This window comes from Fringilla coelebs (assembly GCF_963513975.1).
Source record: "Fringilla coelebs genome assembly, chromosome: 5".
In the NCBI taxonomy this organism is placed as follows: domain Eukaryota; kingdom Metazoa; phylum Chordata; class Aves; order Passeriformes; family Fringillidae; genus Fringilla; species Fringilla coelebs.
The window spans coordinates 25,927,634-25,954,901 of NC_140033.1; the positions used below are offsets into that span (position 1 = coordinate 25,927,634).

Below are 27,268 nucleotides of genomic sequence, written 5' to 3' on the forward strand. Positions count from 1 at the left end.
AGGAAACATTAAATTATGTGATGGAAAAAGGTGAAAAAGGTGACATTTTGAGATCAAGATCTTTGTTCTATAAAGGCTGAATCTTTCTATGCTTGGAGTGCCATGAAAGTGAAAGTCAAATGCTATCTGAATAAGTTGGTTAAGAAGCCACTGTTTCATTTCCTGTCATGGGGAGATGTCCTGCACAAAGGTTGAAGACACGGTAAGTTTAGTTCTTCCTTGCTCCTGTTTGTAGCTGTGTGAAACAGGTTTATGTTTCAGAGCTGGCTGCTAAAGTTAATTCTTTCAGTTGCTTTTCTCTCTGTTTGCCTGGATGATGCTAAATGCAGTGTAGCACAAGATAATTTCATAATCTAATTAATGGTGAGCTCAGCCATATTTACAATGGAACATTACAAGTTCATTTCCAGTGCACTCACCTCAATGTTTTATTGCATTCCTGGTTCATTGAAGTGGTGATGGCCACATCTTAGCTAGAAGAAGCTGACATAGTCCTAGTATCTGGCTCACTGGGTCAGCATAGTATGAAGCTGGGGCAGGATGTGATATTGCATTTTATATCTGAAAATATTGAAAAAATGGCCTTGAAAATATATATAGGGTTATTTCATCACTATAGAAACTTTTTACATTATGAAGTATACATCCTAATCAGAAAAGAATAGCTCCTCATAAGTGCAATATGATGATTTTCTTGTGCAACGTAAATTGATCATCTTAAAATAGTTCTGTGCAATTTAAATATGCAAAGAAGACAGTTTTTAAAGGCTTTTCTTCTTCTTAGCACATAGACCCGCATAAACATAGGGAATACAATATTTCAAATGTATCACCAAAATTGTAACATCTAATACTGTCAGATGGAGAAAGGCCAACATAGCTGGCACACCATAGCATCTATTAATAGACCTGACTCCCTTTTGCAATGTCAACTGTAACATTAATCCTTGTTTTAAGTCATAGTATCTCAAATAGCAGCTGCTACTAGTCGTACAGTTCTCTTTCAGTTTATATCAGAGAGCCCAATGGAGTCTTTTGAAGGACCTCGTCAGGTTAACAGGGCGAACTTACTACGAGTCCCCACTGGAAATGACTGCACTTCAGACGATGAAGATGTTAATATTGACATTAAACTTCGTTTCTCCCCATGTCCCCGAAGACGGAATTCTTCAGCTTCAGAGGAAGAGGAGGCAGATACTCCCACCAACATCTCAAGAAAAGTTTCATTTGCTGATGCATTTGGGTTTGATCTTGTGTCTGTTAAAGAGTTCGATATCTGGGAATTTCCTAATACAGGACAAGAAAATTCTATAGAAGATGAAGTTTTCCCTCAGGATGAATATTTTTTCTCTCAGCAGTTTACATTACCTGCTTCTCAAGAAGAACTTTTACAAAAAGTGCGAGAGCAGAAAGTAGCGTTGGAGTCAGTCGTTCTCCTGCCTGGGGTCACCTGTATGAACGGCATTATACGAGTCCTCAACGTATCCTTTGAAAAACAGGTGTATGTTCGAATGACACTGAATAACTGGCTCACTTACTATGACATCCTCGCAGAGTTCATGCCTAATTCTTGTGGCAGTGAGACAGATCAGTTTTGCTTTAAGATTTCTGTGGTGCCTCCTTTCCAGAAAGATGGAGTTAAGGTGGAATTCTGTATCCGCTACGAGACATCAGTTGGTACCTTCTGGGCAAATAATGATGACAAAAATTACACACTGATTTGTCACAAGAAAGAAACTGTGCCCAAGGTGGATAATAAATCCCAGAAAGAGGTTACAGATAAGAGTCTTAAAGGCTGCTTAAAGACAACACAAAGCAGGTGAGGCTACACCTTAATTTTTGGTAATTTAGGATATAGCTGGCTAATTCTGACTTTCTATGTGTGCTTACTTGAGTCAAGACTGCCCATGCTATTTTCTTCTTTTTTACTTTTTTTTTGGTAAATGAAAAATTAGACCAAGACTTGTTTCAGTAAAGTGTTTGTATATATCAACCAGTGATTTTCTGCAGGCAAATTAATTTAGATAATAATTTTATGCATGGCACTCATTTGAAAAGGGGTGTGAGGGTCTATAAACCCTCGATGCACTGTGTACCAATTCTGATCTCTGTAGTATAGAAACTGAGCTACGTCAATGGGATCTTTAATCCAGACTAAGGTAGCTGTACAGTTAAAAATTTGCATCCATTTCCTTTGTAAGTCAACAAAATTTTAAAAGCAAAACAAAATAAGGGTTTTCACACAATGTATTTCATGGATCTTTCTCTACATGCAATTATTAAGTCAGAAATGGTACTGGTGGGTCATGAGGCAGAAGTGGATAACTTAGGGAAGAATCCAGCAATTAAAATAGCTGATACAAACTTTTCTGCATGTGGTTGGGCTATTCTGCAAGTTGTATATTAGGGGTATCATTCCTTTTCCCTGCCACTGGTTCATGCTTCTGTTTCACAAATGGTGAAATGAAGTATGTTTTATAAGATAGAATCGGTAATATACTAAAGAAAAAATGTGTAGAATTTATCTTCTATATACTATACTTTTCTGATTAAATATAGACAAGTAATATGTTAATTAAAAAGTGGCAGTTGTTAACTTATACTTTAATTGCATATAAAGAGAGACACTTAAGAATAGTCACTTCTGTTTTCCTAATGTTTTTAACTATGTTCTTTCTGTTAGCAAAACAATGTTGCATGCAAAAATCTAATTCACATTTATTTTCCCCCCAAATTTACTATAAATCAGTTGGACTTCTGCAGAATTAAATCTGTATTTTACATGCAATGTCCTTTTCAATACTTAGATGCCAGAACTAAGTTAATGTTGTGGTTTTGAATTCATTTTGGGGTTTTAGTTCTTATACTCTTTCCAAACAAGACAGTACTGTTTGATATTGCTGGTGCTCTTCCACTGGACTGAAGTGGTAGGGAAGGGGGAACAGAGCTGTAGTAGTGGTGAGAGCTTAAGGAAGAGGGAGAAAGCCAGGGCTTCCTCTGTGCCGAACCTTCGTTCCCAAAACCAGACCTGCTGTGCTGGGAGCTTCTGCCAGCCCTAATCACATATTAGCCCTGTGAGGAGAGGTGCACAATATGGCTTAGGGCTTGTGTCAACACCACAGGGTAGGAGCCACCCCAAGCCTTGCCCAAAGTCTGGTTTATAGCCGATCCACAAAGCTCTCATGACAAGTGTCCTTTGAGCCAACTCTGGAGCCCTCATGATGGTAGTTCCAGAAAGGAACATCCCAGTATGTCAGAGCAGAGGGAACGATGCTTTTACATGTCCCGTGATCAAATCCTGACATTTGTGTCTGGTTTTATACACAATTTCTGTGTTTTAGGAGTGTCACATGACCCGTTCTGGATAGGTAGGATAGCCCGAGATGCCCTGCAGAGAAGGGCTGTGATATCAAACACCATAGGCATGTGCAGGCAGTATGACTCCAGCCTGAGATGAGGTAGCCCACAAGGAACAGATGATGGACATGGAGAGCTGAGTCTCGATTTAGTGAGCCCTGGGCTTCCAGATGGTTTCAGGAATAACTTGAACATTTGGTTACCATTGACATCTAAGATCAAAGGACTCCTACAGGTTTAATTCCCTAAAGTTTCTCATGACATGCATAGTGCTAGCAAAAGTTGTAGAAGCCTTTCTTCTGGGGGATATTCTTTTATATGAATATACTAAATGATTTATGGGTTTTTTAAACAGACACAGAGCTGTTTTAAAAAATGGAAAAAGAGATAACGCGTCGTCTTCTCAATATAAAATTACTTTGTCTCTAATCAGACTTTAAAAGTTGTCTCCCTCTATGTTAGACTGAAGAGGAATGCATCTGTGTGCATGTGTTTATACATACATGTATGTGTATGTATGTGTGTATGTATGTATACATTTATGTGAATATATTTGTTCATATAGACACATATACACATGTATGTTTAAAATATTTAAACAAAAGTGGTCAGATTCTTGTCTACGTTAGGATCTACTACACATTTCTGTCGAACAATTAATAACCATGCACTTTCAAGACTCTCTTTAGTGGCAGAAAAATGTACAGAGACCTTACAGTAAATTCAAAAATGAGCTGCAAGTATCTTTGGAATATTGTTTCAGTGGTCACCAAGGCTTCTGAAAGACAGTTCTGGCAGTAGGTAATCCAGGACTAATTTTATGCTACAGGGACTTCTTTGAATTCACAAGAGTCACAGCTTTTGCCAGTGTAAATGAGGTCAGCATCAGGGTCTGTTGTTTCAAAAGAACTAAGATGCCAACTTCCATTGCTCACTTGTTTTTCAAAGTGTCTTTGTACATGTTGCCCTTTGAGTGAGGAGGAACACCCTGCAGACATCTGCAAAAGTACCTCATTATTCTCCTTCAGACCCTCATTAAAACTCCTTTGCTTTGATATCCCCAAAAAAGCACAAGAAAAACAAACCCCCCAAAATTGGCAAAGTGAGGCTGCTGATGTGCTGTTACTCCTTCATCTTGCATTGAGAAGTGCTGCCCATTTACCAGCTCTCCTCCACCAGCTCTCCTCTTACTTTTAGTTTGGATGATAAATTCTGCAGCATTTATATGTGCTATGCTGGCTGGTTATAGAACATTTAGCAAAGTGGGGGAGTCCTCAGATATCACCAGCTTGTCCTTGGAGTTGCAGCATTGCAAATAGATTGAAGTAAAAGCAATTTTATCTATGATTCTCACAATAAAGTGACAGGTAAGGAGTATTGCTACCCTACTCATGAGTTGGATATCTTAAATTAAAGATTTCTTTATAGCAATCTGAAAGAAGGATAATTTTAAAGGACACTCATTTAGGACTCAGTTTCAAATTTAGAAACTTGTAATAACCTTTAATTTTTTTTTTAACTCTTGGCTCTGAGATATTTATACTTTCTCTTAAAATGTGCAATTTACCTCTGCAGTTATAAAATAAGACAGGACAGGATCATGGTTTTTAAGCAGAGAGTCTGATCCACTTTAGGGCATACTTGTGTGGCTCATTAAATGTCATTAGCAAGGATTAGTTGTGTTAGTTAAGTGAAAGGAATAATATTCACTTTCAGAGGAAGTTACTGGGAAACACAATAATATGACTATTTCAAGTTATGCTTAAGAACATGATCCAGGACTAAGATGAGTGAATGAGGCTAATAGGCTGAGTTCTGACACCATTATTAAGAAATAAATTTTTAAAATGAACTTAACCCTCAAAAGTTGTACCTGAAAAAAATTTATAGTAAAAAGCAAAACTGCATCAAATAATGAATACTGTCTATATTTGGATATTCAGAACCACATCACTTAAAAGTCTGCCTCTTCATTTCATGTTTCATTTGCTTTTGCTTCCATGTCTAGGTATGAACCAATAGTCTTTTCTTAAAGTTTCATAAAGTATTTGGTTCTAGCTGTATTTTAACAATCTAAAATTATTTCCTCATAAACTTTAACAATTTTTTGTGATTTTCAAAAGCCTTCAAAGCATGCACAGGGACAAAATACATTTTGGAAAAATAATGTTTAAATTAATTAATTTATGCTTGAATCTATGTGAAAGTGTTTGCTTAACTTGTACATAGTCATAGATATACTGTAGGAGAAAAACTGACTCCGAAAATTGTGAGACTCACTGGAAGAGGAAAAGCTTCTACTAGTAAACAGGCCTAATTTACATCCTATTTATATAAATATATACACATTAGAAATTTTTATTTAATTATATATACAAGTCAGAAAAATGTAAATTAATTGCATCAGTTCCACTCTTTTTTTCTTTTTTTTTGACTCTCATGCTTTTGGGATAGGAATAATGATTCTGAACATGAATTCTTCCCAGTCCTCAGATTTGGACCACATGATTTTATTGTGGACACCAGGCTCCTGCATTGGTCTGATCAGACAGGAGCTGGTTGGCTGCTGCGTGAGGCAGACTCCTGCAGATGATGCTGAAAGGCGCAGAGATAGAATTATGGAAGCCATGTCCCCTGTCACTGGGGATGCTACATCCCATTTCTGTGCTTGGCCTTGGTTTGCCATCTGTCAAGAGCAAAAGTGACAGCACCAGGAAAGTGGCTGATAAGCATGAGAATTGTTTTACAGGAGGGTTTTGTGTCCTCTGACAAGGAAGGGGAAGGCTAGTATTTTTGTCACAACTGTTAGAGTTCTGCCCCCTTAGCTCTCTGAGCCCACAAAAGATCGCTGAACTGATCCACGAGTGTATCACTGTGATCCAGCTGATATTGACCCTATGCCTTTTTTTTGTAATTGCTGAACTGTACCTTTTTGGAGTAATTGTTCATCAGTTTCCATTCCTCCATGATGTCACTTTAAAACACAACACAGAATAGGGCAATGGCTCTTACAAGAGCATGCTCTAGGAGCACAATGAGAAAGAAGAGATTAAAACCCATGCCTGTGGGCTGCCAATGCCAACTTTGACAGCATATATGCTGAATGGTCTCTAAGAAATTATCAGTGACACATTTTCTTCTGTGCATGAGTACCTTTCCTTCTTCAGCTGTTGATCATCTCCTTTCTGATGGGAGGCAGAGGAAGTAAAAGTTGCTGAAGACACAGCTTGGCAGGACTCACTGTGCTCACTGTGCTCTGTCTTCCCAGGCAGATGGCAGACCAGTGCCTGGGTTGGGCTGAAAAATGCAGTTTTGCTCCTCTTGGCCTTTCCCACAAGCTCATGATGTGATTAAAAAAAATATCAAAGGCTTCTGACAAAGTTGTTTGGAAATAATCTCTCACTCACTTTGGTATGAAGAACAACTGTATGATTCCCATCTGGTCCATTTAAAATATGGCATTTAAATTACATTCCCTTTTAATCCTTGTTCTTTTGATTGTGTGTCACCATAATCAGGAAGGGAAAAGAAGAGCCGGAAAGGTGTTAAAACACACATCTTCTTTGTGTACCTCTGTTCAATCTCAAGGTTGTTTCTGGCATTTTAAGTCATGAGTTACATCTTGATCAGCATACAGATATGGGATTTGACTAAAGTTTATTGCTATTAATAGGAAGTGACTGCAGTCACTGTTTTTACCAGAGAGCAGCTGCTAGAGAAGCTATCCATTCACAGGGAGCCAGCTATGAGGAACACTCCTCTCTCTGTGTTTAATGTGACTTAGTATTCCCAGACCTTCTCTTGCCTCCTGGTCATTGCCAGCCTTTCTCAGTTGTAGAATTAGGTAGGACTGGCACCAAAATAAGACTTTCCCACATACTTGAAAAACATGATTATCAGGGACACAGGATGATTATTTAAGGTGCTCTAAAATACATTATTCATCCAAGTGGGATAAAAGCAAGCTGTGGAACTGAATTTCACTCAGCATTAGGAATGCTTCTTAACAACAACTCAAGGGTTATCTTTTGAGGAAATTGCTGCAGCCTTACTCTCCAAAGTAATTTAAAATAAGCTAAAATAAACCACTTGAAAAATATTCTATAGAGAACAATCCTACTTGGCCAGAAACTACAATCAATGTTTCTTTTCTGTCTGTTTAATCATATTATTTCAAAATCTGGGCATGTATACTATTTGAAGTATGAAAATTATTAAATACCCTGAAGATAGATATTTAGGTTAATGGCTTAAGTCTTTGAATGCCATCACAGAAGTGTTAAAGAAAGAGGTGGAAGATGTGGATTAGAATGGCATGCACAGACAAATAGACACACTCTTCCTGTACTTGTGGTCCCCTAATTGGAGCGTACCTGAAAGCTGAAAACCTGTCACATTTTTGCTTTTGGTGGTTGCAAACTGTGCCACCCATCTGCCATCCATTTATTGCATTAGAAATATTTAAACAAGCTTCTAAAACTCAAGGGAACACCACATGAAAATAACATGTTGTTGTAATGACAATCCTAGCATAGTATTTACACTGGAATTTATTAGTTTCAGTGGTTTCTTGTTCATTTCCATGATCTGCTTTAGAAACTGCTCTCACCAATGCTACAGAACAGAAATTTGTGTTCCATTGTGTGGGAAATACTGGTTGTTACAAAGCTTTTTCAGTTGTTTGCATGAAATCATATAAAACCAGTGCTCTGTTATCTGGGTGTCATTTCTCAGCCATGATAAGTACTTGTATTATCCATGCATTGCTTGGCTTTACACTTCTAAGATTTTTTTCAGTTACTGCAATTTCATCAGCTTATTTAAATATACCAATACTGTAGCACTACATGGCTGACTCTTAGAACTTTTAAATTCAGCATCTGGCTTGATCCTGCAATAGATGAAATAAATAATTTAAAGAACATCAGGAGTCTCACTGAACTTTGTAAAATTCTTCATGTGTAAAACTATCCTTGAATGTTAATATTTACAGGACCAGATGCTCTTTCAGATTAGTGGTTAAGGACCTTTGGAAAAATAGAAGTACATTGCTAAATGAACTCCTGTGTGTTCAATGATTCTTTTGTTTAGGAAGATATCTATTTTGCAAATTGAAGGCTGTAAATGACTATTTCAATACTCTCTCCTGTCCGCCATTCAGGTACTACAGTTCATAAATGTTCAGTTGGAAAAAAAATTGTTCCATTACATTCAACTTGACTCTTCTAAATGTTAGTCTTGAAAAGATGTTTAAAGTTAGTGCAACATTAGCTGAGAGCACTGGAGTCATATTTAATCATTGCAATGACTACCAGTGTCATCTGAGCTGTTTATTCTGATTATGAACTTTAAGCTGTGACCCAGTCCCAGCACCTCAACTCTGACATTGAAGCAAAAGATTCAGCTGCAATGCAGGTCCAGAGAACCAATTGCCCATGGTATTTTTAATATAAAATGTGGATTATCTTCTCATCTACAAAAGGTGGGAAAAATGGTCCAAACAAATACTTTGAAAGTTAAATGAAGCCCCCGCCTCAGGGCAAAGGAGAGGGTAAGACCTTTTAAACACTGTGGGAGAATGTTAGAAGTGGCTATTTGATCTCTAGACCTTCAGTGACACACACAAGAAGTATTAGTTGACATGCCAAAGCATAATAAAGGGCTTAGTTTTCTGAGCATCTTTCCACTCTCCTCCTGATTAGTGAAACCAGCTGATTCTCTAACACTAAACCTGAAGATTTATTACTGCTGGTTACTAACTGTAGTCCTAAAGGGCGCTGGGCTACACAATTGAGTGGGAACTAGGCAAAGCTGGCAGGTTTTTCTTACCTTGCACTTAGGTGTACCCAGTGGAATGGCATTTACATTTTGTTTTGATGCACAATTGTTGTCCCTGCAACAACCTTTATAGATGCTGGGTGATGAATATAAGATTTGCTAGGCTGAAACACTTCATATTATGGTAGAGGGTTGGGGAGTTTGTCAGTCTCTGCAGCTACCCTAGTAAATCTGAACCAGTGTCTCCTAGGTTTTTTCCATGTCTTCTTGATAGAAATATTGATACCTATTACACAGTTGCCTTCTTGCTGTGTGGTAGTAAACATGTGAAAAATGAAAAAAAGGTTATAAAAGTCTCTTGTCTTGATGACACCTGGGATTTTCATCCTATTGAGATACTTACTTAATTTACAATTGCTTCCTGAGATTTAGATCATAGTTCCCTCTCTTAAGAGCAACTGTCTAAGGTTTTGTTTTTGTTGTCATCCTTTCTGTTTTCCCACCTAGGAGTGGTGTCTGTGTCTTAGTCTCACCTGACTGCCATCTATCTCTCTACAGCCTACCTAAGGCTCTTCACACCTTCTTGTAAACGTGCCTCAGCACACTGCAGGCAGCCTCTTGGAAAATACTCTCTTCTGACACACCAGAGAGAGAATCCTTCTTTATTTTTCCCCTGTGAGATTCAGAAAAAGACCAGAAGCAACATAGCTTAATGTTTTTCTCCTCTCAGATTTATCCAAAATAGACACAACTTGGAAGTTTCTTTCCCCCAATATTTTAAAGCAGTGGGAAAAAGAAGCATGAGAAGAACACTGGCCCCAGCTCCTTTCTACAAAACCATTTTAATATTTGATCATACCTCTTCCAGACAAAATAGTGACCTATGAAGCATATCCTCTCACATTAGGCCAAGCCTAGCCCTCAGAAAACTTGACTGCTCACTCACCTTTTCCTCTTTTTCAACAGCTTGGCCTGGAGATAGATATCCAAATAGAAAAGTCCTGCATTACTAATTCACAACAGATCTCTCAGTAGACTTTCTAACACTGCCCTGGAGAATCTCTTGGAAAGAGGTTCTCTGCTTATGAAATACTTAGCCCATTCTGTCAAAGGACTCAATGAATTTTCTGACCAATCCTCATGTAAAACAGGTGTGCAATACTTCTGAACAGGTACTGCTTCAACATGGCTACATGGATATCACAATGAGGTACCACAGTCATGACAGAGCTATGGAAGGATCTGAAAAAAGTGACAGTGTTTCTGTTTGTACTTGGTATAGCTCAGTTTGAGGTATGACTGACTTCTTATGCAATGGGCTCTTCTGCAGTCTTCATACCTATAGTCATGAGATTTGGGGATAGACAGTGCTAATATTAAAGGTTTGAGCCTGGCACCAAACTGGTGTTGGGCTCCTGGTTCAGACTGGATGGCACTAAAGTCTTCAAATGGACAGATATACATCTATATTTAAAAAAAAATTGTATGAATGTTTTGCTATTAAAACTCAAGGTCTTTTTTAATGAGCTGGAAAATAAAGACTAATTTCTTGGGACTTTGTTTGCTTTGAGGCAATGATTATTCTCATCCCAAGTCAGGCCAATGCATTTTGTTCTGTGCCACCCATGTCCCTGCTTCAATCATAAACTAAGACTGAAAAATGAAAATATTAGTAATTGGAAAATATAATCCCCTGGATAACACCAATCCAATAATCTTAATAAAAATAGATTTATTACAAACATTGTCTAAATCCTACTGGGAATTATCTTTGCAGAAAAAATGCTTAAATTCCCTTACAGCTACTCTCTTGATCAATTGTCCCCCTTGATACTATTAATCATAATACCATATATTGCTTATTCAGAGCATCTTTTTCAACTTCACTTTCTAAACTTTTCGAATTTCTCTTTGTGTAGAAGTTACTGACAGTCCTTTATTGTCCTTTTTCAGGCTCACCTTTTCTCCTCTTCTGGTAACAGACTATTGTCTTAGGTGAGGAGACAAAAAACTAAGGGGTATTTCCTCAAGGTGGAGAAATACCCCAGGTTAATACTGTCTTCCTCAAAATTCAAACATTTCAGTAGAGGTTCTTTGTGGTTCTGTTTTCATTCAAAATGCTTGTGAAGTTTGCTTGCCTGACTCTCCTGGAAGTGAAGTCTTCCATTCCCAGGGTAGTTTCCAAACAGCAGCCACAGTGCCAGCCTCCTCTGCCATCCATGCCAGGCAGCAAATGCCCTCACCTGCTGCTCTAACAATGAGTGCACCACGCCATCTCCTGCCTCTGTCCTCTGCTTCCCCACTATCAACAAGGCAGCTAATTAGTGTCAGTCCCATTTGTTGGGTGACACCTATTTACTAGGAACTAGGTTGAGCCTTCTCTAGCACTGCTGGTAGTTGAAGGTCATATAAGAAAATCAATCTTGCCTAGATTCACAATCAGGGCTCCTATTTTACATACAGCTTCATTTTAATAGGATCAGTTGCAATGGCAATGTTTTAAAATATTATTCAGTTATTTCTGCTTAGTGTTCACGCAGCTCTTCATTTATAGATGTTGATTTTTGTCTGCAGTTTTTGCTCCTGAATCTTTTCCTTTGTGGGCTCAATCAGTTTTGAATCTAACATAATTTTAATTTATGATTACCTGCATTGTTTACATTAAATTATTTTTCTGTTGTGCTTCTATTTTTTAAATGCCTCCTGAAATAAAATAGTTGCATAAACAGAAGGCCATGATACTGCCACGCATGACATACTAACAGTATTATGGTTCAGGCATGTATAACATGACATCTGCACAAGGAGGGATCATTTGAAGCCAAAATGCTTTTAGGTGGGAATTGGCCATATTTCAGGTAAAGCCACCTGAGAAGTCAGAATTTAGGAGTACCCATAAGGAGCTCAGAATTGAGGAATGGTACTGACTCTGTGCAGGCTTGAGCTGTCTCTAATTAGTGAGGCTGCTGGCTTCTGCTGTACTTAAGGTCTAGTCCCCAAGACTCTGCCTTGAGTTTTGGAAACAGGCAGTTATTTCAGCCTGAGGATGCAGCCACTGCCCAGGCCCACAGCTCTGCCACCTCCCCAGCTCTGCTCCCCAACACCTCCCTGAACTTCAGCGCAGCTCCATCAAATTCCAACACAGCTCTGACACCCCTACCTCATATTAAGATCATCCTTTTTTAACAGTATGTAAAAGCCTGAAAACGACCTAGAGCATTTCTCTGAAAAGTGTTTTAGATGAGTACTTAGTTTCCTTGCAACTTGCTTTCAGAGCCACTTTAGAGCTTTTTCCAGCTTCCCCTGACTAATGGGTTTGGTAGTTTAGAGCTCACACAGGCTGCTCACACCAATTGCCCTTTGCTCTGCTGCTCATTTTATCCTCTCCTCTAAACCCTGGGAAGACCCTTCCCTGTTCTGATTTTATGTGCCCAGTACCTCTGCCTTCTTGGACAGCCATAATTCTGTGTCCAGTTGTTTAGTGCTCTCTCTAGGGTCAAATATTAGAATTTTATTTCATTTTTTTTTATCCCTATTTCTTGTCTCTTAAAAAAAACCCAGAGGACTGCTTAATATTCTCACGCAGTAATGTCAATTTTCTTGCATTTTCTTTGTGTATACCACAGGTTATTGCAACACATCCTCTTGTAGGGTGCACATCTTTTTTTTTTTTATGCACCCTAATCTTCATACACTCCAAGTCTGGTTTGAATTACTGAAATTCTTCAGCAATCATAGCAATAACCCCTTTTTCTGAATTTAGATTATTTCTAAGAAAAAATATATTCCCTCAATTTCTGGCAAATTCTTATCAATACCTTTATATACAAGTTGCTATAAAGATTAGCTATTCTTATCTAATTGTTTCTTGGAGTTTAAGACTGTCTCAGCAGGAGTTGCTGAGGGATGAAACTTCTAATGATGATTTAAAGCAGTGAAGTGTGTAGGCTGAAACTGAAATAATTATTGCTGTAACCCTCTAAGCACTCCACGTTCCTCAAGAGAAAATACTTTGTTCAGAACAGACCCTGAACAACAAAATGCGAAGAAAGTAAAATAAAAAAAGAACCTCCAACCCTTGAAGCAGGATGATAATTTAGAAATAGAATCCGTATAATGTGTAGATGTTCTCAACAACTGCTCACAAATGCATCAGACATCACAATTAAAAGGAAATAATAATTATGGTCCCATTCTAAAGTATGGAATATTCTATTCCATTCAATAAGTCATGAACACTTTAAAACCATCAGTGTAATCTACAAACCTATATTTACAACATTAAACTGGATGTTCTGCCTTTTCAATAACTGTCATCTCATCTCTATTATTTTCACCTCAGACTCTAATTGTTTCTTTTATAGGAGCTAACCTACCAGTGTCCTTGGCAGTACAGTTTATGGCTCATGCATTTACAGTAATTGTTTGGGCAATTTGCCACACGGTATAACAATCTTCACATCACAATCAGTTTTTATAATAAACAGCATTAGTTGTGAAAAATACAAGTGATGCATGATTCTTATGGTAGATAAAGGGCACTGAAGATGCCCTTTAGAAAAAGAAAGAAAAACGTTCAAGCCTTGAACTACTTAAGAAAAATACCGGTGTCACAATAGAGCTAATTAATTTGATGGTACAAACAAGAGGGGGAAAGGGCCTTGCATTCATTAGTGTCAATTCCAAATGAGAGCGTACCATTCGTAAAAATAATATTCTGCCTTCATTTAGATGAAATATGCAGGTAAACAGATAAGAAGCACCAGGTCTGGCGATAACAATGATTTTTCTCCTTAGCTTTATCCAGGCTCTTTCTTTTCTACGGACGCAGGGAGCTCAAAGCCTGGGCAGATACACTTACAGGTGGAGCTCTGGGGACGGCCAGGTGCTGCTGCCCACCAGCTGGCTGGCTCCAGCCAGCCCAGCACTGCCGGGCACTACTGGAGCCTCTGTGCATGGCACAGGCTGCTCCTGGGGAGATGAAGCTTTATGGCTTCTCTCCATGGCACACAGGTGGTGGCACATAAACGTGTCTCGCTGCACGCCTCTCTGCTGCAGACATTTTGTGGCCTCTCAGTTTTCAAGAGTCCTGAAATAGGAGCTCAAGCTCTGATCGGTGCTGAGGCCATTGGACACACCTCCAGCAGGCAGGCAGGCAGTCTTCCATGTCAGAGACTTTCCAGAGGAGAAATAATATATTTGCCCTCTTAAGCCAGACAATGAGACAGACAGGTAACTCTGAGCCTCCTTGTCCTCTCCAGCCCACACCAGGGACCCCGGTGCGGCACAGCCCCGCAAGCCCCAGCAGGCACAAGGGTGGCTTCAAGCCCGGGCTGCAGCTCCTGAGCTGTTCCTGAGCTCAGCTGTGAATTCCCCAGCAGCACCAGGGCCTGCATGGGATAATAAATTGTGGAGTGGTTGTGGAGTATTCTCAAACTATAAGTTCAAATATCAGTTGAGATCGGTAGGGAGAATTGTCGCTGTAGTGGGTTTTGAGCTGAGCAGTATTGAAGCAAGGAATGAGTTTGTCTTTACTCATTAAATGTTTAGTTCAGATATCCAGTCAGTGAGATACAATAAAATTAACTATGGAGACACCATCACAAAAGAAGTCAAAGTCTATGCTTTGAAGGCCCACATCAGGATCTTTGGTGGCTCCCAAACCAGAATGAAGCTTTTTTTTTTTCCTTTTTTCTTTTTTTCTTTTTTTTTTCTTTTTTAAAATAGTACCGAGGGTTTTTTCCCTTCTTGCATTTTTCTCTCAGTGTGAATTGGTTTTGGAAATATTTTCTTCCATCTCCAACTGGTATTTTAGGACCAATACAAATAGAGCAATATTTTAAAGCAGGCCAGCTGTTATGGGGGTTATGTTAGTAAAAAAATACCTTGAATTCTTATTCTTCTGAGCCTTACAATCAATTGAATTGAACTTTAAAGCTCTTATTAGAACTTTACACATAAAAAAAAATCTTTCTTAATCCTTTCCAAAATTCCTTTTTCCTGAGAAATTTATTCTTGTTGCATGTTTGTGGATTTTGAATGATATTGCATATAATACTACTGAATTCTATACTTACATGTGGAAAACCCTTTCTCTAGTTTCTCACCCAGGTCTTCAAGACATTTTTCAGGCTTTCTGCTTTTGATGTGTACATAAACATTTTAAAATAATTGTTTTGTTGCTTGTTTAAATGCAGGTATTTCCTTCTCTACTTCTTTCTGAAATTACTGCTGCTAATGATACAAAAATAACCAAACTAAGCTGCCTGCCCTTCCCTCCCCATATTCCCTTTCCCAGCTCCGTAGTGTTACAGTTCTGTGCAGGATTGCCTGTTTGGCTCCACTGACAGCTCAAGCATGAGTACTTAACTGCCCTAATTTACTTTTTGCTCTTCTGCTTCTCAGTAAAGCACTGCTGACACATGTAACTACTTCATTTCAGGGATCTCACATGTTGTTTACATCCCAGCGGCATCATTCTTCAGCAGGGCTGGCTATTTTTGCCACTAGATCCAAAAGAACTAGTTGTATTGAAGGTTGCTGCTGTATGAGGCTACTTTCAGGCTTAGGAATCTGTCCTGAAATTAAAATGTAGCTATGGTTTGGTTAACAACTTCAGTCTTGTCAGGTCTTTTCATGAGGATGTTTTAGCTTCATCTTAACTTCAATACATTCAATTCTACCTTCAGGGTAGAATTTTGATTTGGTTTGATTTTGATTCTACAGTAAAATCAGAAGCATGAAAGAATCCATAAAACCTAAGACTATTTTTAAATAAAATAGTGTTAAAAACTTTTTTCCCTTTTACATATTTTAACTAAATATTAGAGAAATACATTTTTTGAATACTTTAACAACCTCATATCTCTCTGAATTTCAGACAAAATAATATTATCCCACGTTTTCTTTTAAATATGAGATAGTATAAAATTGATCAGGTTGCATTAATTTCAGAGTTTTTCAGACACATTTTCATCTCTCCATACTCCATAATCCAACAATTTTAGCTTTTTCTTTCACATTTTTAAAAATAAATATCATATGATTTATATAGTAAGATCTAGCATAAGTGTATATAGCACAGAAGAAAGTGACTGGTACCGTGAGTACCAAACATACAGACGCAACTTTAGCCAAATATTGGTGTGTGAATTAAAATCATGACAAGCTATGATAAACCCCACTCATTATGAAATAGTTTGTTACTCCTGGCCATAGTCCCAAACCTATTTCAGGCCAGACCAAAACACCTCCTGCTCCATAGTTAAAAGTCTTGGAAGCATAACTCTCAGGGCATATAGCTGCACAAAAGCATTTGAAATAGGGCTGGACTGTGACTGTGGGATCATGAAGTCTTATTCCCTTGGGAAATGTGTTGCATAATCTCATTCACAAACATGTATTCCTGTTTCCACACTTGAAACAGTTCCTTCTCAGTTTCTTGTGTCTGATACAGGATATACTTTTCTAATGCTTACAGATCTTCTCTTAAGTTTTCACAACAAATGTTTCTGTGAACTCTTTATATTAATGCATTAACAGTCTTGCTGGGGTTTTTTTGTCTTTTGAGTATTTACCCCTTTGCTGTATTAATAGAGGGCATTTATTTCTCCTCTCAGACTTTATCTTGTAATGCTGAAAATAGAACTACTCAATCTGTCTCCTTCATTAAAATAGATTTTTTCATCCTACCAGTCTTCCTCTAGTCCTCTTCTGAACATGTTTTAGTTTGAATCAATCTTTCTTGGACATTTTAGTCAAATTTTCTAGAGGAGTTCTTATTGTTGCCTGGTGCTACAACATGAACATTTCTTGGAAGTCTTTCGTAACCAGGGCTACCTTCCCTGAGACATTGCCGCTGAACTTGGTTTGCCTTTATATCACAGCGTCTATCTCACCTTGCACCAGTGGCCTGGAAATGGTTTCTGACAAAAAACCCTCCGATTTTTCTTGTTCACCTGTTTCTTCCAAGTTCTAAAGCCGAGTTTTGTGGCATAAACTCTTTCTAGTCCCTAAATGTATAACCTGACACTTTATAATTTTGAACTTCATCCCTTATCTATTATTCTGATCCTCCAGGCCACCGATTTCTTTCAATCCTCCTCTGTGTTGGTGATGTCTCCCAACTTCCTCTCTACCACGGATTTAATTTAACTGTGACTTCTTGTGCTTTGGTCTGTAATAACATGACTGAGTAAGTCTGATTACATGACTTGTCCTCTCTGATTCCCCAGCGATGCCTGCTAGCTCCAAGCCCAGCTCCTGGGACCCTGCTTGGCACCAAGCCCCTCTCCTACCGCCCAGCTCTTATGCTCATCTCCCTCTTCTCCTGTTTAATTAATAAATTTCCCATGTGGCTGCACAACAAATGCTTTAATGAAGTCCAGATAAATGATTTTTAGACAAGGGAAATATAGTAATCTTATCAAAGACAGATATTATCAGGTGAGTCTGGCATTTTTATGCCATTTTCCATTTATCTATATTTCTGTTCTCATTTTTGTTTTAAGTCTATTGTGAAAACTTTTCAAAGACACCTGGGCCTGTAGTTGCCTTGACACTATTTCTCTTCTTTTTCCTAAATATAGCTTCTATTTTTCAACTCTTCTGATATTGTTACATTATAGGACCACTTGAATAGATCTGAATAGCAAAGGTTTTAAATGAATATGTATTTTCCTCTGTTGAGTCTCTCATATTTGGGTTGGAGATTATCTGTTTCTCTTAATTGGAGCATATTTAAACAACAAGTTCTGCTCCCAAACTGCATGAAATAATTTAATTTTCTAAATTGCTGCTCCTATCATTTATGCCCTGCAAGATTTCTCATCCTTTAAGAATCTGCCCCACCACTAGAACTGTGGTAGAAGAATTGATGAGAAGTCTTTTGTTTGTGGGGTCATATATAAATTATCTGAAATTTTGATGAAACCTCACTTCTAAAACAGTGTTATTTTACTTGAAAGGGCTAGGTCAAAAGCCTTTACATGTCTGAGTTTATTCCAACCCTTTATGAAGTCAAAGAAATATTGTTTATTGGCTAACTTTTTTTCTTGCCACTTAGATATTTTCTGTCTACTCTTCACATCTTTAGGGTTCAAGTTTAGCATTTTCTCTCTGAGATGCCAATTCTACATAACTTTATGACTTCTGAACTCCTTCACATAATGTCAGTCACATTTTCAGTCCTCAGTCCTACTAACTAGCCCCTGAACTTCATATTTGTTCTTTCTAATACAAAATTACAACGATAACCTGTTTTCAGTTCTGACTTATTTTTTTGACTCAATACAAGTGAATGATAATTTCACCAAGAATGAATCATATAAGCATAGGTTTTGGGCATTTTAAGCTGGTAAAAATTCAGAAGTTCCTGTTGAACTTTATGAAAATGTGCCCCATTCAGCTGACTGAGAAAAAGCAACAGAGCTTCTGCAGGCTGAAGGCTGCTTATGATGGAATGGAATTGCGTAATCTGACATAATGGATCTTTTTTCTAGCTTGCACTGTTTTAAGAATGCCTGGATCACTTAAAAATAAAAGTAGACACTTTTTAATGGAATACAAATGTTGTGTCTCTCATCTTGTAGGCAAATTTAGAACGTACTTCACAGCAAAGAGCAATAATTAATTCCTGAAACAAAAACTTAATTATTATTCTAATTTAAAAGTCTGCTCGTGGAATTCTGATATTGTGCTAGGACCTTTACAGAGAAATATGGAGAAAAAACTTACAAACTAGACAAACACCTTTTAATTGCCCCTGTTTGATGAAGGGGCTAATTTTTATTGGCTTTTGGGAAGTATTTGATTCCTTAGGATATACAAATAGGTTTGAGATTGTCCTGTAGTTACATGCATCCATAGCCTCAAAGTATCATTTCTGAAATTGAAGTAGTGATTTAAATTACTTTTGTTTTATGCTCCTTGTGATCCTCAAACACTGTAGTATCAATATCCTCAATTTAAGCCAATTTTAAATTTCCCCTGAGAATAATTATATGAGGACAGATATTTCTGATCTAAAATTAAATTAAGTAAGATGACTGTTACATTGACATTCCCTGTACTCGGCTATTTGCAGGGCAGGTGTGCACAAATAATGGGCTATAAACCAGAAATCTTTATAAAATTGAGTGCAATAGGAAAGAAATTATGCTACAAGCCCTGCAGTGTAGCTGTGAGGCTATGTTATCATTGCCATACTTTAGCTGTGTTGCTGTTGTGAGAAGAAACTTGTTCATCAGGGCTCCAGATGCTACTAGAACAAAAGTTAAGGAAAAATTCTACTCTAATCACAGCAAAAGTAAAACTGAGGGGCTCAGATCACACATACATTGAGTGTTAGGGTCCCAGCCACTAAAACTCCATAACTACATTCCAGTTTGAATTTAGAGTTACGAGGTGAGAGTCATGCAGCTTTAGATAATGGCCCAAGATGTAGGTTCCCTTTATGGTCAGTCCCTTTCAGAATTAAAGAAACACCTTCGTAGGAAATGTCACTCCGTCTTACTCATGATTCCCATGTTAGAGGGAATGAACCTCCTTTTGGAAGTGATAATCTCTCACCTCTGATAATAGAGATGATATACAGGATGGCCTGAACACAGGTGCTTAGAATAATAAGGCTAGATAAGGGAGCACTCTCGTGGCACATACCCATAATTATCCATTTCAAAGCATATTTATACCTGTACATTTAAAGGTTTATAAAATAGGTACTCATCTTTAACATCCTTGTTCAAACACTGCACCTGTATTTTTTACCCTGAAAATTTTTTAATCAAAACAAAAAATATTCACTGCCTATGTAACGCAGGAAACTGGGCAGAATTCAGTTTCTCCTTTCTCCAAGGTATGAAAACTAAGCTAAAGAATAAGGATCCTGCTTGTACATCCAACTCCACTAGGAGTAGGACAATCTGCCCTCCAGTTTTCCCCAAAATGTTCTGTATTCTGGTAATCTGGGTATTTTTGCATGAATGATGTGCAGTGGGGGTTTTTGTCACATGAGGGTATGATAGAAGCTGAAAGTGGCACTGCTACTGGGATGTCACAGAAGTTGCTGTGAACTGTAGCTAGCGGTAGAATATTAAGCTAGATATAGGCATTAACAATTGCCCTTCTTCTGGGAATGCTTCTTGAATGAAAAAATTGTCAAACTCTTGTTCCTTTAAGAAATAGAAAAGAGTCCCTTCTATCAGCAAATGGTGCCAGCCCTGCTTTCCAAGAGTTGTGGCATCCATATGGCTGAAGGCTGTAGGTAGTCAGCTCCATTGAAAGAAATGCAGACAGTTTAGAATGGGTTTTTTTTCCCTCACCGGAAAGCAGTGGAAGGTTTCCTGCTGGGGCCATGTTGTTTTGGGATCATTGTTTTGGGGTGACAATTCAGTTCACGTGTTATACATGTCTTGGCTCCTAATTTGGGGCTTTTGCAGACACCTAAAAGTTTTGATGCACCTGTATTGTTGTTAAACCCCCAACCTACACAGTGTCCAGATTTATGGAAGCAGATGAGTGAAAAAGATGCAAAAGGGCAAAAGAAAATTAGGAACTAGATGTAACACTAAGCCAAGCCTTTGAACCATAAAAAAGCCCAACCAACAAACAAAAATCAGCCACACTCCCCAAACCCCTATGTAGAAATAATAAGCACAAATGGTTTACCTTAAAACCTCCACAGATCAATTAAAAAAGGTGTATCTGCCACATTTTGCAGAATGAAATGCAGATTATAGCAACTGCAGGCAGGGGAACATACAACTCAGTGTGAGTGGAAGAGTGAAGACCACATGGAGGTTATGCACATACCAGAATTCAAGAGGGACATGACATTCATAGAAATTGCAAGAATATTTAGCATTATTGCAATAAATGGTGAAAAAGATTCCCTGAGAGAGCAGTAAATCTTGTGCTTCAAGGACAGCTTCTAACAAAAAAAAATGGCAGAGAGGAAATTTAGGAGGGCAGTGCCAATTACTCCAAGTATTTTCCTACAACAATTCTACATCTTCCTCTGAAGCATCTGATAGTGGCCAGTGTCAGAGATCAGATGCAGGACTGGCAAGGGCTTCTGTCTGCTTAGGCTGGCAAACCCTATAAAGATTGGTTTTTAAAAAGTTGGTGACAATAGATGTCTACATTCTTTTAATAGGGTATAAATTTAGCATCCTCCTTCTGAATTAAGCATTTAGGTGGCAGAGTTAATGTTATATCAATTCAAATGAAAGACACTAGGAGAAAATAGAAGGGGAAAAGATTAATATTTGAAAATTAGAAAGTAATTTTCAGTAACAGAGGTGGACGGCTGGTGGAAAAATCACATAAATTAAGACCTACAGAAAAAAAATCTCCACATAGAGGAGTCATTAGGAGTGATAAAATAATTTACATTTTACATAAGTGACATTCTCTTAACATTTTTTTTTCCTTTTCCATGAAAAAATAGATCCCTATAAGCACACAATTCGAGCTGCTAGCGGTTCGATTGATATCAATTGATATTGATGAGGACTGCAGGCACTCAGCATCTCTCTGTAGGTGTTTTTTGTGTGGAACCTGGCCTTTTTTCTGCAGCCAGCAAAGCAACAGAAAAAATTGCACTGGCTGAGGGAAGCAGAATTCGTTCCTGCTGGCCAGGCATAGTTTAGCAACAGGATTAATACACATGCAGGGAGAATATTTTGATTTATTTCAGGTAACAAAGATGTCTTTTTCAGCCATCTCTGTAAATATATAAATGTTTGAAAAACACAAGCAAGAGAGAGCCCTGGCCTCTTGAACACATATATCCTTCCAGACCCTTGCCTGACCCCAAAATTATGCTCTCCTGTCACTGACCCATCTAATCACCTTTGTGCTGCTTTCTCAGAAAAGGCCTGGGAAAACCCATCAGATTTGCAATGTTATCTGAAGGTCAACACATTCTCATTTTCTCAGCCAATTCTTTCTTATGACCAAGCCTTAATATCAGGTCACTCAGAAAGCACTACATTTTATGTAGCTGTTATTTTCAGAATTTCAAACAGCATTAAAATGTTGTGTAATTAACCAGTAGTCTTTATATTTGAGTCTAAGGGGAATTAAAACAATAATTTTTGCAGAATAACACAAGAAGTTTCTTTTTGTTTCACAGAAAAGAAGAAATATTGGCAACGTCTGATGGTGGCACATGGAATAACTCAAGGACTTCAGGTACAACACCCGGTTTAATTAGTTCTTCCTTACTGCACATGTTAATTAAAAATAGTGTAACAACCGACATCATGGAAATTATTGAACTGTTTTTTTAACTCTTCAGACACAAACGTCCCAGAAATTGTTTATTCACAAGCAGAAGACAAAGACACGAAACCAGCGAAAGAAAATATAAAAGACAAAATTGCAGAATACAACCAGGGTGATCACAAAGATGATGAAAAAGAATTAGAGTTGCTGGTAAGTGTTATACAATTATATCTACAGTATTAAATGATTTGAATCCATTTACGCTTCAAAGCTGGTGAAATGCCCCCTTTTAACAGAGCTGACTGATGTACTAATTTACAAATGTAAAGCCTTGGTCTGTACTTACACTTAATCTCTAACTGATTCAACAATAGAAGGTGCTTTGATTTTGGTATAGTGCATCAACTTTTTCTGGTCTTAAATTAATGACATATCCCTTTTACTTCTTTACCTGAGGCTCTAAAAGACAGTTCTAAGGAATTAGAAGGGTAGCATTTAAAAAAATCTCCCCTCCTAGTCTCTAGGATGGGAATATTTTTAAATATGTGCATTCTATTTGCAAATTCTTTTATATTTATAATACCGTTTACTTATGAGATTTTTGAAATTATAACTATATGAGCATAGTATGTATATATATTTATATTAGCAGATTCTTCTGTATCAGTATTTTACATTATATTTTTTACAATGAATTTCACACTCGGTGAACATTCAATCTATTTGGATTTGTGTGCACGCATATGTGTGTGTGGTTTGCCTTGCATTTTTCAGTATGAAAGAAAAAATGGCAATAAATGGGACACATACAGCAATCTATTATTCCCAGTGTCTGTTCTCAGCTCATATCATTTGGGTGCACAGATTCATAATCATAGATTATAATAGCTATCACCTGTGAAAATGTGAATGCTGAATCAGATAAGAGAGGAAGATGGGAAGCATTCTTTTTTTTCTTGTTGATAGAGAGAAAATATTCCTCTCATTTGAATATAATTTTTTAATGTCTTTTACTTTAAAAAGTTGAAAATTGTTGCCTATTGTGGGACCTTTCACTGCCTGAAAGTTAACGTTTTGGTTCTTTTTTCTTTATGGCGAAATGTGCAAAGGAAGACCTCTAAAATCCCTTGTTGTTCTCAGTGCACCCTTTTACAAAAAAGAGGATCAAATATAACCATTTGTTTATCAATTGCCAGACTTGTCCGTACAATAAATGAAGGGGGAGCTATAATTTAGATGTTAATTTGCGCTGTGCGCTCTTTAATGAATTAAACAATGAAGGCTTATAATACATGGAAATAAAACCAAATCTTTGAAACACACAGGCATTGGCTCACAAGACAGCTGTGCAGTTGACAAGTAACATGAGCCTTATGTGAGAAGAAGGGGAAATCGTAAGATTTGCATATAATTATTGAGATCATGCAAATGTCAGTTATGAGGAGGGGAAAAAAACACAGGCATCTCACTGTTAAATCCTGACAGTTGGCATCACCGAAGAACTCAAATACACTTGAGCACTGGTTGGCAGAGGGTCATTAAAACAGAATTTGCAGAGACATTAGCTCCCTCACTTTTCTTTGAGTGACGTTTTACTATTAATAGTTTGCAGAGGCTTTGCAGAAAACATATTAATAAGAGAAACTGTAATGGGGGTATCTACAGCAAGTGCAAATGTATAAAGGGGTGCCCAAGAAGCTAGCCTCTAATTGATCAGCTAGTGCTATCAGTGTGACTGCTAAAGTGAGAAGAGAGTGCAGTGACAAGCAGGCATAGCTGAATAATACAATATGATATTTGGGAGCTGGGAGGGAGAATGATTAGTTTCTGGCCTTTTACTTTGCTAATCTCATTTCCAACTCATGTCTTACCAGATTGTCTAAAAACAGTCTGGTTTGAAGCCTGTAAAATGGTCCCTGAGAGAAATGAAGCACAGATAATCCTTACAGTATTTGTCAGTGTGAAATGTGTCTTTGTTTTACTGGACAATACTGTACATTACCGGACACCGATGTGCTGTATCAATGCCCTTGTTTAAGCACCAATCCTCCCCCCTCACGCCATGGCTTCCTCTCTCCAAATCTAGAATCAAATGCATAGTGAACAAATTAGCCTTCCTTTAAGGAAATATTCTATTCAGATTTAATTTGTATAAAATCCACTAGCAGCTTACTGAACTCATGAATAAAGAGAGAGGGTTCTGAACACTATTTTATTTCCTGCTCCTTTCAGCACCACTATAAAGCTCATTACCTATGTTAAAAAATACATGCAATGCAAATTTTGCAAATGGTTTGGAACATGTTTCCATAAAAGCTTTGTTACTGAAAACAAAACTTTCCATAATGAAATCCTGCCTCCTTCATTTGGCATATTTTTGCAAAGCACTTTTTCATCATTCTTTTCTATTCTATTGTTTCAGTTAAATCAGCACTTCACAGGAGCTAGAGGTACCTCTTCCAGAGATGAAAGGAATTTATATACAACAGAACCAATTAATTTTCCAAGTGAAACTGAAAGATTGGTGAAAAAGCTAACCTGTATAGAAAGAAGCAGTGACTTGCACCCCGTGCCTATCGGTTCCTCATCTGAAAACACTTCACATGCAATAGGAGAAGAATTAAAAGATAAAGCTAAGTATTCTGCAAGAGATTATAATAATCAGCTACCGGGGAAGGAAGTCACTGCTGGCTCAGTAAACAGCTATGAGCGGTCTTTGGAACATACTGGTACCAGTGAAAGCCTTTTATCAGGAAAACATTTTCCTCTGACACAGCAGAGTGGGGCTATCAGTGTTTTGGCTACTGGCTCAAGCCAACAAGGAGAGAGGCACACAGATATTTCAAAAGGTGAAATAGATAGCTCCTCAGGAAGTAAGATGATGGAGAGGTTATTCATCAGTGAGGATGCTGCTGGTACCTCAAAAGGGGCCTGTGAAACGAGACCAGAAGCCATTTCACCAGAGCATGATGAATCCATGCAATTAAATGCATACAAAGCAAGGACGCTGGATGGCAATGCTAATCCAGCTCTGGAGCACCAGGCACCACAAATGTCTCACCAAACTTTGGATTCATTGTCATCAGATGCTGACAAAAATGAAGGAAAAATAAAGATGATTGAAAGCAAAGCTCAGGTACACTTAAGAGGAGATTTATATGCCAGCACTTTTGCACATGCTGGTGTCTCAACAGATTCCACGCCAAAAAAAGGAGCTGGTGAAATGTCAGAAAGGAGCACTGATGTAGGGAAGCAGAAGAAAGTCATTGAAGTAGCGGACTTGACATCAATCGGTGAGGAGGAAGCTTCCAAGGCTTTCAAGGCACACAGGAAACACAATGTCAAAGCCCTGAACCCAGCACCTCTGCCACCTGAGAGCAAACAGGAGCCCAGGGCCACCAGGGGGGATGAAAGGCACCCTGAGGACATCCAGGAACACAGAGGATTCAGGAGGTTAAAAGACAGAGAGACAGACAACACAAATAAAGGGAGACCAATCGGAAGTGAAAGCGAAGCAAACTTTGCAGAGCAGAGGTGGCAAGAAATGGGGAGTGAGGTTTGGTGGAGAGTGAGAGGGAGCATGGAACCTCAGACCATGACTTCCACAAAGGAGCTGTTTACCTGCCAGGAGGCAGAGAGTTGTGAAAAGTCTTCGGTCTCTGAGCAGGGTATTACAGAGAAAGCAGAGGCAGGTACAGCTTATATAATTAAAAGAACATCAGAAAGTGCTCTAGAAAAGATGCCTGGCAGTGAAAAAGCAGTAATTGCTAAGCTACCTCAAGAGACTGCACTAAGTGACAGCCCCACAGAGGAAAAGGAAACAGCGTTTGATACACATGAAGGGAGAAATGATGGTTCACATTATGCTCTTTGTCAACTCAACACAGTGGGTGTATTATATGACACTGAATTTGAAAAGGAATCAGTTTTAGGTATTTATAATGCATGCGTACATGAAACAGTGCAAGGAGAAACGAAGTCTGTCTGCAAGAGCAGGGAAAAATGTGCCAAAGCACAAGCAGACAATATTCTACCTGCAGGAGAAGCAGTAAAGGCTTCTGCTATGGGAAGGAAAGATTTGCAGGAGGGTTTATGTTCAGAAGTACCTAAAAGTCCCCTGAGCACTCAGAAGCATCCATACCGTGAGAAAGCAGAAGAGCTCTACAGGGAAGAAAGCCATGGTGATCCACTTTCCTGTTTATGTTCTAAAGCTGAAACAAAAATGCCACCTTCTGGTACAAATACTGTGCCTAGTTACCATTATAAAAGCTCTTCAGTGCCATCTTCAGAAGGGCCCACTGTGGAGGAAGGCTGGAAGCACCCATATAGACACTCTGAATCCAAAGTCATTGACAAGGTTGCTGCTGAGTCAGGGTACAATTTAAATCGAACAAATGAAATAACATGTCTTAACAAAAGCTTCTCTCCTGAAGTTGAAAAAGGGGAAGTACCTTTTGCTTCAGACTCAGCAATTTCTGGAGAAGGAAGAGGAAGGAATACAGGTCAATTTTTCCATCAAGCAGAGCTCCAACAAGAGAGGTCATGGAGGCCAGAAGTTTTAATTAGTAAGTCTACCAAAGAAAATGCAGGAACAGACTCTCCAGCTGACCATTTAATAACAGGGGGGAAAACACTAAACTGGCTTGATGACTCACAGAAAGAATATCAACACGTTTCTGATTCTGCAGATATTTCTAACCAAAAGAGTGAAGCACTTAAGTTACCTAGTGAGTCTACAGGTTTAAAACATATTGCTTTCAAAATATTCTATTTCTTCCTGTTTCTTCTATTTGCTGCAACACTCTACCACTATGATTTGATGGTCTGTCTTGCACTCTACCTATTCTCCTTGTATTGGCTATACCATGAAGGAAGAAGAAACAAGGAATCCATTAAGAAGGAATAA

At 38.2% G+C, this 27,268-nt stretch overlaps 1 protein-coding gene across 1 annotated transcript; it reads left to right on the forward strand.

The window, feature by feature from the left end:
* Positions 1–1,025: 1,025 nt before the first annotated feature.
* On the forward strand, positions 1,026–27,268 carry PPP1R3A (protein phosphatase 1 regulatory subunit 3A; the record flags this gene model as incomplete). Its single annotated transcript, XM_084206655.1, has 4 exons — positions 1,026–1,819; positions 22,271–22,329; positions 22,436–22,572; positions 24,785–27,268. The coding sequence occupies 4 exons, from the start codon at positions 1,026–1,028 to the stop codon at positions 27,266–27,268; spliced, it is 3,474 nt and encodes a 1,157-aa protein (XP_084062781.1).